This window comes from Lolium rigidum, chromosome 3 (genome assembly GCF_022539505.1).
Source record: "Lolium rigidum isolate FL_2022 chromosome 3, APGP_CSIRO_Lrig_0.1, whole genome shotgun sequence".
In the NCBI taxonomy this organism is placed as follows: domain Eukaryota; kingdom Viridiplantae; phylum Streptophyta; class Magnoliopsida; order Poales; family Poaceae; genus Lolium; species Lolium rigidum.
The window spans coordinates 142,473,882-142,487,243 of NC_061510.1; the positions used below are offsets into that span (position 1 = coordinate 142,473,882).

General features: G+C 41.9%; 1 protein-coding gene across 1 annotated transcript; it reads left to right on the forward strand.

The window, feature by feature from the left end:
* Positions 1–4,843: 4,843 nt before the first annotated feature.
* On the forward strand, positions 4,844–7,347 carry LOC124701204. Its single transcript, XM_047233256.1, has 5 exons — positions 4,844–4,930; positions 5,333–5,542; positions 6,044–6,256; positions 6,352–6,498; positions 6,976–7,347. Exons 1-5 carry the CDS (start codon positions 4,844–4,846, stop codon positions 7,345–7,347), a joined length of 1,029 nt encoding a protein of 342 aa, XP_047089212.1.
* Positions 7,348–13,362: the final 6,015 nt, after the last annotated feature.

Below are 13,362 nucleotides of genomic sequence, written 5' to 3' on the forward strand. Positions count from 1 at the left end.
TTTTCTAATAGTTATGCATATTTATTTGTCCACTTGCGGTTTAAAGATTTAAAGATATTATATGAATAATGCATATATTATTCGACAATAATATTAATAAATGAATAAAAACAAAATTATTTCATATTCAAATTCCTCACATTTTTCTAGTAGTTATGCATATATTATTTGTCCACTTGCGGTTTAAAGATGTAAAGATATTAATTATTTGGCCATATTATATGAATAATGCATATATTATTTCATAATAATATTAATAAATAAATTAAATAAAATTATTCTATATTCCTCACATTTTTCTAATAATTATGCATATATTATTTGTCCACTTGCGGTTTAGAGATTTAAAGATATTAATTATTTGGCCATATTATATGAATAATGCATATATTATTTGATAATAATATTAACAAATGAATAAAAATGAAATTATTCCATATTCAAATTCCTCGCATTTTTCTACTAGTTATGCATATATTATTTGTCCACTTGCGGTTTAAAGATTTAAAGATATTACTTATTTGGCCATATTATATGAATAATGCTGAATGGACCGTAGCGAACAAGAGGGGCGGGGGGTGAATGGTCGCTATGCAAATTTTTTTATCCTTTTTCAATTTTAGTGCGATGCGGAAGTAAAAGGTGATAGCTTTGATGCTAGAGGTGATCCTAGTATGATCCTAGTCTAGTGCAACAAGCAAAGGAACCAAGTATGATAGTAAAGATAAGGAGCGGGACAATCGGGGGGCGCAGAGACGAGGCGAGGTTTGTTTCCTGCAGTTCCTCCCACAAAAGTGAGTACGTCTGCGTTGAGGAGGTGCTAGCCTCACACAAGAGGCTAGACGGCCACACCACGAAGGAAGGTCTCACCTTCTTCCTCAAGAGAGCTCCACAAAGGGGCTCCCCCTTCTCCACTAAGACACCGGTCGAGGCGGTGGTTCCTTCACAAGGTTGGGGCGAGCTCCACAACACTAGGAGGCTCCCAACACCCTATGGGGCTAGCACAACTCCAATCTAGCCTCCATAGGAGCACTTCCTCCAAGATCCCACCATAGGAACCCTAATAACAAGATCCACTAAGCACTAGATGGTATTGGTGAATTCTCTCTTGGTAGATGTATAGATCGGGGCCTCCTCCACCACTCCTCCAAATTTAGGCAAGATTGATTGGGTAGGTGGGGAGATCCTCAATCTAGTGGAACAACTCCCCCTAGATTCTACAAACCATGCACATATGCAACAAGGATACTTGACATGTTCATATAGCATATGCACACTATGGAGGAGTCATATGGAAACACATGGAGCTTTGGGTGGATTTGTCATACCTTTGCCTTGAGAAACCCAAACTCCCACTAAATGCCCCCATAGAATTGGTGTAGACAACAATAGATAAACAACGAAGACAAATATAGGCTACCACGAATAAGTCTTAATACAAACCGGGGGGGGGGGGATCGGGAGATCCACAAATAGAGTTGCAAGCATAGGAATAAGTTCCGAATAACTAGGGATAAGACATGATGCCAAGGCCGAAAAACCAAAATGAAGCACCAAGCCCTTGGCATCCCCATGCAAATTCCCGTCCTAATAGATCAACTTCTCTCCCTTTGGCATCGTAACACCAAAAAGCACTTCCGCACAACATTCTCCCGGGGATGTAGAGGTTGGCCATCTTCTCCTTGGCCATTGGCTTGTGTGCAAGGTGAATCCGGAAGAAGTTGATGTCGTTGTCGGGAAGATCATAGCCAATGCCCCAAGCAAACTCCTGCCACGTGGCCTCCATCACGAACTCCTTGGTCATCCAGTTCAACGAGCGGAAGCCACCCTCATATTCCAGAAACACCACGGTGGCATAGAATTGGCATATCACCTCCTTGGAGTAGTTGTGGGAGAAGGTCATCAAGGGAACAAGACCTTGCTCTTCGCAGATTTCAAGTGCTTCCCCAAAGTATTCGGGCTTATATTGGAGCTTGTCCATGTTGATGGAGTATTGAGGGAAACAATTGAACTCCTTTGACGCATAGACGTCATTGTAAATCCTTTCTTGATCGGGGTGATAGAAGAAGTTGTTGGGGCAGAGACGAGAGTTCCTTGGCACCAAGTAAGGGTTGGCTCCCCGTACTTGCAAGAATTGGGCTTTCTTGAGAGAAGTCATAGACCTTTGGGGACCCGAGGTGGTCCTCTTGCTAGCAGCTGCTGCTGATGCCCTTTGGCGGTTGGTGGTTCCTTGTGGCAAGACTTCCTCTTGGTCTTCTTGGTCTCGTTAACGACGAGGCTTAACCTTGGCGCCACTACGGGGCTTGGATGGACCTGTGAACAACATAGGTTGTAGAGGGAATAGGGGATAAGTGCACAAGCCTTGGAAATGCAGCACGAGAGGACACTAGCAGGCAACAAGAGTGAATCAGCATGTAGCGGTACTACTGCAACCATGCCCGGTGGTACCGCTCGAACCGGTAGTACCGCTCTGGAAGGACCGGTACTACCGCTCGAGCTCAACACCACTAGATCTAGGTTACGATTCATGGCATTTAGACACAATGTTTCACATGGTGTAACTAGGTAGTATCCCTTGACATGGAGAAGCCTTTGAAGATGATTCTCCACCAAAAACTTCCAACAAACCCTAACCTATGCATCTAGGGAATCCAACAAACCCTAGAGAGAGAGGTTCGAGCTCATACCGGAGGACATGGTGGAGAAGGAGGTGGGGAAGCTTCTCCATGGAGGAGATTTGACCGGGGATGGTCGGAAGAGGAGATCGGGGCCGGTCTCCTCAGGTTCTTCGAGCTTGGAGTCGTCATTGACTAGAGGTGGGTGGGGGGAAAGTGATGAATCTGTTTGGATTCGTCCCCACCCGGTACCTTAAGTCAAAGTTGAAAGCGGTAGTACTGCTCGCGTAAGCGGTAGTACCGCTTACCGGTACCTAACCGGTACCTCGGGCGGTAGTACCGCTCCAGTGGAAAATCCTGACAGTCGTCAGGACACTGCACCGGGGTGGTAGTACCGGCCTAAGAACCGGTAGTACCGGGCTCCAAGTCTCAAAAATCCCAGATTATGTTGTAGGCTTGTGCGTTTAGACTGAAATGGCTTAAGAGGTGGGTATTGGCCTAGGTTTAGACCGAGAGCCTAACGCGCTAGACATTATTGAGCCTCACGAGCTGCAGCATTTTAGGCCTAGCCGATGTTGTGATGCTCCAGGTTTCTACTTTCTAGCATACAGCGTTTCAAACGTACAAGAATTGGAACTGACCACATAGGCCATACAATCAGCGCCTCTTTTTATCATTTTTAAGAAGCACGGTCGATTTTATATTTGTTTCTCCATACAATCATGGTCTCTTCTCTGAATCCTGCAGTTCAAATTTGTACGGAATTAACATTTGGATGTTTTGAAACTATTAAAATATGGATTTAATCCTTGCTATGCAGGAATTGCCGGGGGTGTTGGGCGTCCCAGCAATCTACATCAAAATATATTCTGATGCTTGTTGCTTCTTTACATGCTTTTTCAGCAACAGGTAACATGATCAATATGACCACTCTAGGAGACCATGTATTTAACTGTGAAAGAGCCATGTTACTTGTAGAAAATATGGTTTGGGAAGTAACACATGAAATAAATCTTTCAGTAGTGCCGGTACCAAGGTTCCTTCACCATATTTTCGGGTTATAGTATATGTAATAATTATTTTATTAATTTGTGCACCTTTCTTTGTGTGTGTATTCTTTCGAGGCCAGATTACTGACTTCACGTTTTAAGTTAAAAGTGACATCATTTTATTACCAAGATCGACGTATTCGAGCTAACTATGCATAAAACGGATTTTCTTTATGTTTTGGTCAATATTGATGAATTTGAGCTGACTCTTGCCTTCCTCCTTTGTTACTTTGCACACTTTCTTTGAACGGTGGTTCTTTTGTTGATTCAGTTACATTATATGTATTGGTCAAATAAAAAACTAATTTCGAACGGTAATGGGATATGAACAGGGGCAACGCCTCAAGGCTTAAGAAAGTTTCGAGAAATGCATACAAGCCAATGAAGAACCCGTAGCAACGCACGGGAAATTTTACTAGTTAACTTAAAAAAACAATATTTGGTACTCGAATTCTAAATAGTCAATTCAAGGTTTAATTCCGTGCATCCAAACATAACGTTGGTGTAATTACAAAATTTTCCTATGCACTAAATGCATCATATGTTTTATACAATATAAAACTATATTATTAATTCGATAGAATATATCGTATGTACTAAATTGTCTGATTCATTTCACTATATCGAGTATTTAATGTCGTAAAATATATGATGCATTTAGTGCATAGAAAAATCTTTGCGATTGATTTCATTATATCAAGTATTTAATGTCGTAAAATATATGATGCGTTTAGTGCATAGTGAAAGAATATAATTGCGCCTAGGAAGCGTAGAATTCTATACTTACATTTATGCAATTAATAATAGGTATTCATGTGCATATACCAAATAAGATATTTTGGCCTTAATTACAATTCATTGTGTACCTTGAATTGGACCATTTAATTCGTGATATGCTGGAAAGCCTATATATAAAATGCTATATGCATTATGGAAGTGACCATCCAAGCTTTTGAAATGAAGGAAAGGCAATCTCTTAGACTGACCCTTATTCTATCATATATTTTTCTAGCCACTAGAGGAAATGGTACACAATCTATAAATCAAGGAGAAAATTCTAGCCACATCGTCACATGTCAGCAATTTAACAAAACCATTAAGGTATGGACCAACAATTGTCTTATTTTTATATCTTGCAGCTTCTTTGGTGGCTAACAAGGTGATGAAACTTCAAAGCAGATGGAAGGTGGAGATATCTTTGATTGCGTTGACATGAATCTACAACCATCTTTTACTCACCCATTGTTGAAAGACCACAAAATTCAGGTAAATCAAATACATAAATAAAAGTTTTGCATTCAATATTTGGTCAATTTACTTGATTCATATTCGAGTACATGCGCGCGCATGAAGAGTGAGTTACCCTCCTATAGATGGAGGCTGGATATGTAGAAACTGGCGAGATTATATCATGATTTTGTTTGGCATCGCTCTTTTCCAGGCTATTGTATTTCGTAACTTTGCTTGTGCCACCTCCTTCTTGTTTCAAGAATCTCTCTTTGTTTCCATTCTTTAATTATGAAATTAGAAGCCTGAAATAAGCAACTTTTTGATATATGTAGATTTATTAAACATGAGTTGATAAATATACTTTGTTTATAATGACTCAAATTACACAATCTATTATACATATCCACTATTCAGTGATTAAGTTTCGCTTGCAAACAGATGGAACCAAGTTCTTTCCCAATAGGGACGGATGTCAAATCAGCATCTCTACATCATGTATCACAAGCACAGCTGCCTCTTGTTTCCTGCCCAAGAGGAACAATACCTATACTACGTAACCATATAAGAGACTGTATATCATCCAAAGGTAGAGACCGTATATCATCCAAAGGTATTGATGAAGTGGTTGGCAAGGATAAACAACAAGAGGTTAGTTTTATTATATATCTTTGAGAGAACATTAGCAGCCATTAGTTCATCAAAACACACCATGTACGCATACTATGATAAGTTGGTTAAGTTCCTAAATACTATCCTAGTGCACCATCCTATTTGAACCCTCTCTTTTAGTTTCTAATTATGGTCTGTCATATGAAATATATAATTTAGGGTCATTATTAAATGGAATCAATTATACAGAAATGATATTTAAAGTAAATTAAGATCCTCTAAATTTTTTTATTCAGTAGGTATCGTTCATATTTTTCTTCAATATACATGTTACTTGAACTTTACTTGAATGAATATCATTTGTTACCAAGTTCTGCTGACACCTTATTGAAGGGTTTAACATATACATTCCCAACTCATATTCTCGAACATTAATTTATATTCATGAAATGATATATGTGATGCGGTATATGACTTATAGTATATATATGTGGTTAATATTTTGTCATCTCATTTAACGATACTAGTTCTGTCCTGTAGGAGGTGGGCATCAAATATCAACACGATGATATATACGGGACACGGGCTATAATAAATGTTTATGAGCCAAAGGTGAAGAATCATACGAAGGATCTTAGTGCAACATCCATAAAAATTTATAATGGAGCAGGTCGTGAAGAAGCAATTGTTGTCGGTTATTTGGTATCCCCGAGTCTAAGTGGCGATAGCTTCGCTAGGTTCCATGTTTCTTGGGTAATCATGATATTCCTTTTGAAACTTGTTGAAATTTAGATATATTATGATATGCAACTATAAATATAATTTTATATTACTTTAATGTTTACTAGGATGATGGCTTACTAAAAAAGCCATGTTATGATCACATATGTCCTGGTTTTGTGCAAGTGAATCACAACGTTGGTCTTGGAGGAAGGTTGCAACCTATTTCAATATATAATGGACCACAATATGTCATAACTGTTCTTATGTTCAAGGTACTCTCGATATTTCTAATTTAGATACCTTATATAATGTAAAAGTCTTGCATGTGAATCTTTGTGTTTACTTAATTTATTTGATCTGTGAAAAATCTAGGTAGTTCACTATGATATTTATTGAGTTTTGCCATTGAAATAATGAAGAGTTGATTCTTTTCCTACCATCTCACAATTTCATAATTTGTGCTAGACATTTGACATACAGATCATCAAAAGTATTGTTCTAAATGAACTTACTACTCAGCATACCATTAAGATAATAGATATTTAGCAAACATTTTAAACACCCATGAAACTCAAATGTGTTCTATCGATTTAAATTCCTTGCTACGACAAAAGTTTAAGAGAAAACATGTCTACTTATCTACCTTAAGAGGAGAAAAATAAGTTATGCCCCTGAACACTTAAACGACAAAATTTACATCCGCATATGCATTAAATAAGACATTCATTCCATAAACTTATTTATTTTAGGACCCAAGGACTAAGAATTGGTGGGTGGTATATGGTGAAGAGAATACTCCAGTTGGATATTGGCCAAGTTCATTATTCACCTATATTAAGGACAGAGGTGAAAGTGCATTTTGGGGCGGGCAAGTTTCTGGACCCACTGCCTCAACAGACTCTCCGCAAATTGGTAGTGGTCATTTTGCCTCGGAAGGATATGGAAAATCAGCTTTTATAAAAAACATCCAAATAATTGATAAAAACAACAAGTTTCTTAATCCAAATGACAACAAAGCTTTAACCGGCAGCAGCAATTTATCAAAATTCACGGTCGATGGTTATGGAATCAACAAGTCTGGTATGCATATATACTATGGTGGACCAGGTGATTTAGTCTGATAATTTACTTCATATTACAATAAAATTGACACAGAGTAGCTGCTAGGATATCACTACGGGAAAAACTGCCGTTGCCGTGCTGGCAATCATTGCCGTGAGTCGCTGCACGGCAAAGAAATCTTTGCCGTGCGCAGAAAACATCACGCACGGCAAACACAGAACGCACGGAAAAGATTTAGTGCAGCGCACGGCAATGAAAAACAGCACGGCATAGTCAGCGAGTGGCGCACGGCAAAGAATATGCGCACGGCAAAGTCCGAGCGAACGCACGGCAAAGAAAACCATCACGGCAAAGACCACTGCAGGCCGCACGGCAACGAAATGCAGCACGGCAAAGGGTCTGGACGTTGCCGTGCCACTCCCTTTGCCGTGCGGCCAACAAGTACGCACGGCAAAGCCTCCTTTGCCGTCCGAATCTTACTTTGCCGTGCGCCACAATTCATTTTATTTTTTTTCTTTCAATTTTATTTCATCTAACATTCATATTTATTTTTTAATTAGTTTTACTTTTTGATGACTATTTATTAGTGTTACTTAAGACAATGTGCAATACAAACTTACTCTCCATGTTCATCCCCCACATATATCGGGGTTCGGTGTTCCGGCGGTCGTCCCCCTCCTTCCCGGTGAGTAATTGAGCATAAGAAGAACATGCTTATTCTTAATGTGGTCCAGAGTACAAGCAGCATGATCGTCTAAATGGAGGAAAATTATCCATTATTGATGCACCTGGACATGTATTTGTTTGTCGTTGGATTTTATTAGTTTCTTTGTGTGTATCTTGCGGTATACCACATCTTTTTAAGTAGGGAAATAATCTCTCCATATCATCCTCTGTGCAATTGTGTGATCTGCTATGTGTTCTCTTCGACGAGCACAAGTATTCCCACCATAGAAAATGACACATATGGTACCTTTAAAGGTCTACATTAGTATATACTAGTCAATCTCTAATGTAAGAAATACTCCCTCCAAACTACTAATTTAGACAAATATTAGGCAATATTTCACCTAAATATGAGATAAATAATTTAGATGAGAGAAAAAAAAAACAAAGCTGGACCCTTTAGGTAGCAAGCGTTTAACATGTGTGTGCATGGTGTGCTCCACCCTGATCAATTCATTCGATCTAGGAGCCGGCTGGTACGTGGGTCATGTCCTCAAAGCAAAAAACATCAGCTAGCGGGAGTCATATCCATCGAGGAAGGAGCTACTCCGTAGTCAGTACGCATAGAAGCACTCCCGCGAAATAGCACAGACCTGAGGGCATCTTCGACGGGCGTAAACGGACGCTGAGCGATCGTCGTTTGCGTCTGTCGTGATCGAAAATGCGTCTGAGTTCTGCTCCAGCGGGGTGACGCAAAGTGACCGGGTCGTCCGTGGAGACGTAAACCTCGCCCAAATATGCGTTAGGTTTGCGTCTCCGCGGACGCTCCGCGGTCGCGCCGAGCGTCCTCCTTTTCTTACCCGGTCCTGCAAGTTAGGGACAGCGAAATCGACCGCATCAATTTGCTTCTTTTCCCCTTCTTTACTGCCCTAGTGCGATGCCACCACCCCAACCCTACCCGCCATTGTCCCGCCGCAGTACTCGCCGTCGGCTCGGTTCTCGCCGCGTGGGAAAGCAGGATCGTAGTCGGGGTTGGCTCCGGCGCGTACCTATCGCCTGTTTTGGGGCCAAACGTTGCCGGTTGCGCCGTCCTTCTGCGCAGCCCACGTCCTGTTCGGTCAATTGCGCCGGTAGGTGTCTTACTCCCGTTTTCGGTGCTATTGTGCGTGACCATTGATCCATAGTTCCTACCCACGCAAATGGACATGTGGAAGATGCTGGAAAAGTTCCGCGCGGAGGTCGTTGACTCCTCTTCCGACGAGGAGTCCGATCAGTCTATGTAGACATTGGCAACTACTGCGACCTACATGATCCACGAGTTTAATTCAAACCAAGGGCCGGTGCACCAGGGCTCTGTCAAGGGCCGCGCAAAAAACCCGTTGGGCAACAGAGTGGAAGGGCAACTCCGGCTCCACAAGGACTATTTCCACCTCATCGATCCGGTGTTCAAGGAAAAAATTTTCCGACGCCGGTACAGGATGTCAAGGGAGCTGTTCATGGTCATTCTCAAAGGCGTCAAACACTACGACCCCTACTTTCAATGGAGGCCCGATGCAATAGGTGCGCTAGGCTTCACCTCCTACCAAAAATGCTTTGCGGCTATTCGCATGCTATCATATGGAATGGCTGCTGATATATTCGATGAGTATCTTCGAATGGGTGAGAACACCTGCCTTGAGGCCATGTACAGGTTTTGCCGAGCCGTGATTGCCGTGTTCGGACAATATTACTGTAGGGAGCCAACTGCTGAGGATACAAGGCGGCTGTTGTCTATCAACGAGTCTAGAGGATTCTCAGGAATGATTGGTAGCATAGATTGCATGCACTGGGAGTGGAAGAACTGTCCATTTGAATGACAGGGTCAGTACAGCTGGCATGCAGAGGGACGGACTGTCATTCTTGAAGCTGTCATATCACAAGATTTATCAATTTGGTATTCATTCTTTGGCATGACCGGTTCCAACAATGACATCAATGTGTTGCACCGATCACCGGTTTTCAACAGGCTCATGCAAGGCAAAGCTCCCCGGGTAAGCTATGAGGTCAATGGAAATGAATATGACAAGCCATATTATCTTGTTGATGGCATCTACCCTGATTGGGCCACACTGGTGAAGACTATTCGTAATCCAAACTCCGAGAAGACGAGGAGGTTTGCCAAGATGCAAGAGGCTTGCAGGAAAGATGTGGAGCGCGGATTTGGTGTGCTCCAAGCTCGCTGGGCAATTTTCCGTCACCCGACAAGAACATGGTTGTTGAAGACCATGCATGAGGTGATGACATGCTGCATGATTATGCACAACATGATCGTTGAGAACGAGCGTCATGATGGCCGCAATGAGAACCACTGGGAATTCCAAGGTGAGCTGGTTGCGCCACTCCCTGGGGCTTTATCTTGGGAGAACTATCTGCATGTGAATGTAGAAGTCACTGACGAGACCGTGTGCAAACGGCTGCAGACGGATCTGATTGAGCATCTGTGGGCATTGGCTGGCCATGAAGACCATACCTAGAGGAATACCATCTTATTTTCATGTAGACTTTTTAAAATTTGGATGTAATAAATATGACTTTGTTGAAACTCTATATTTTGTTGTTTTCAAACATCATAATTCATGCCGACACGGAAATGCATCGGGTCGCTGGAGGCATCGTAGGCGCAAACGGACGCGCGGACAAAAACGGTCTTTCTCACGTCCACCGTGCGACGCAAACGGACGCTCGCGGACACCGATTTGCATCGCGCCGCTGGAGATGTCCTGAGAGCTAGTACTATATATACGTACACATGGCTGGGCTGCAGGGTATGTCGCGGCATACCCGACATACCCTGTAGATCCGCCACTGAACAATGTCCTAAACTAGGGACGACATAGGAGCGACAAATATTATTTTTTGATATCTCCATACATGCGGAAACCGAATGGAAAATAGAAATAAAATTTTGCAGGATAGAAATTTAAATTATTTTTGGGAAAAAATGAAGCGAAATAGCGATTTTGGACGTCACGATCGTTAAAATGAAATTTCCGTGTTAAGATTGTTGATAAGGGCATGTTTGATGAGGACATCACATCTGTTGATACAACCGCTGTACCTACAGCCACACAAATACAAGGACCAATCACTCGAGCTCGTGCTAAACAACTTAACTATCAGGTACTTTGGTTTCTTGGAACTATTCCTCACATACATGAGAATATGATGCTGACTAAATCAGATGTGTTTGTTACTCTTAGTAATGATGGACCTAGCATGGATGAGGAGGACAAACATTGGAGCATGATCACACATGGAGGAGATGGCAGCAAACATATGAGGATTGAAGAGGACGCCCCAAGTGAAGATTTTAGAACTTTGAAGTCACCATAATGAAGAATGAAGACTTGGACGAAATATACAAGATTACACTTCATAATTTCGTCCATAGCATAATATGGTGCTGCGTCACCTTTAGTTTTGGGCCAGGCCCATGTCTTTTTCGCAGGAATTAAGTCAGCCACTTTTTAGAGTCCGTATTGAAGGGGGAAAGGCCTTCTAGGGTTTGGTTCGGCCACTATATGTATGGCTGGCCGAAACCCCACCATTTTCTCCTTTAAATACCCCCATAGCCGTCACGTTTAGACTGAGATTTTGATTAGATTAAAAGTTAGCCATTGCGGCAACTCTCGTGTACTTATTTTGAGACCAACGCCCAGAACAAGACCGATTATTCGGAATCCCACCTTATTCAATTCATCTTTCATCCGCAATATTCTGATTGCAATATTAGTTCTTACTTGTTCTCGATTTCAGGTAGGAATTAAGACCCTCGCTGGTCAGGCTCATCGTGCATCCGCAAGATCAGTAACTCCTGGATATTGTCCTAGCGATTGCATTGGCGCACGAGCTTTGCACGTGTAGTCGGATCGTCAAGCACGAACTCCACCAACAAATCGACATTATCATCATCTCATCGAAAGATCGGCCAGCTTTTCCCTATCAAGTGGTATCACATTTCAGGTTGCTCAGTGAGATTTTATAGTTTTCCTAGTGTAGATTGCATCTGCCATCATACCCATAAACCACGAAAAAGCCAAAAAATATTATTAGGGTTTTAGATCATCGTCCCATAAACCCCCTTCCTTGTCTTTGCATTGTCTTTTCAGTTTTGCATAGTTGAATTTGTGTCTGCATATTCGTGTCGAGTTGCTGGTCTTAGCGTCTAGTTCCTTTAGAGTTTCGAGATATGTTCATATTAGTCACGCCGCCGCTCGCACCATCCACAGATCACCACCATCATCGCCATATACACCTGCCATATGCGCCTGCTATATACTTCCGCTACTGCCATATACACCCACCATATACTTCCGCCATCACCATATACACCCGCCATATACTTCCACCACCGCCATATACATCTTCCATATATCCTGTTTCCTACCGCGACACGGTTTCGTGTTGTTTCTCTGCCGCGACAGAGTCTGTATAGATTAAGGTTTTCCTGTTTTCCTTAATAGTTGTTGCCTTCTAATTTCATCCGTGTTGTAGAAAAAATTCCGTGAGATAAGTTTCGGCCGCCTGTAAAGAATTGTGAAGGACAGCAAAAAAATAGTCTGGAACCGCCTCTGAAAAAAATTTCTGGCTACATTAGTTTTCGACCGTGGAGATCACTTTTCGCCAATGGCCGTTATAGCGACATTTTTTTACGCCTGCACGCTTTCTGGAGCACTTTTCAGAAATTTTGACAAATTTTTTTTAGGCTATACTGTTTTTAGACCTTGGGAAACAGTTTGAGACACTCACCATCATAGTGATTTTTCATATCTCGATTCGCCACATCATCGCCACCTCATCGCTGCTAGTTGCTTGTGTGCCACGTCGTGACCTTGTTAGTGTTCTAGGCTCGCGCCTCTAGTACGGTCTAGCCTTGGACCAGCACAATACCATTGTTGAGCATACTTTCAATATTGCATCGCTGTTTTGGCAATTGTTGTTTTGCTACCATATTAGCCTTCCTACAACTATACATATTGTCTCCACGTGCTTTGTGTCGACACCTGATAATCGCTTTGGCAATCTTTGGGAAAAATTGATCCTTGTTGGTTGCTGTATCGCCTTCCTCCTGTTTGGTAAGATCTTGTAAGAGCTTCATATTTTGCTTGACGGATTACGCGTGAACCACCATATTCCGTAGTTTGTAGGCATATACATTTGTGCTTTTTGAGTACTAATCATGACATGACCTACATCGGCCGCTGTTGATCCGGCCAAGATGGCGAGTGAGGAGTTGCATGCTCACTTCACCCACCTTTTGGGTGGGCATGCAACCGATGTGGATGCGCGTCTTGCTGATGTTGATGCTAAACTCACCGACGCGTTGGATAAGATGGATGGTCTCGAGGCAGCTTTCAACTCCAAGCTCG

Coding starts and splice junctions, on each gene's coding strand:
- LOC124701204 (XM_047233256.1), top strand. CDS start 4,844: ATGGAAGGTGGAGATATCTTTGATTGCGTTGACATGAATCTACAACCA. Junction 5,543..6,043: donor GCAAGGATAAACAACAAGAG/GTTAGTTTTATT, acceptor TCTGTCCTGTAG/GAGGTGGGCATCAAATATCA. Junction 6,499..6,975: donor TAACTGTTCTTATGTTCAAG/GTACTCTCGATA, acceptor TATTTATTTTAG/GACCCAAGGACTAAGAATTG.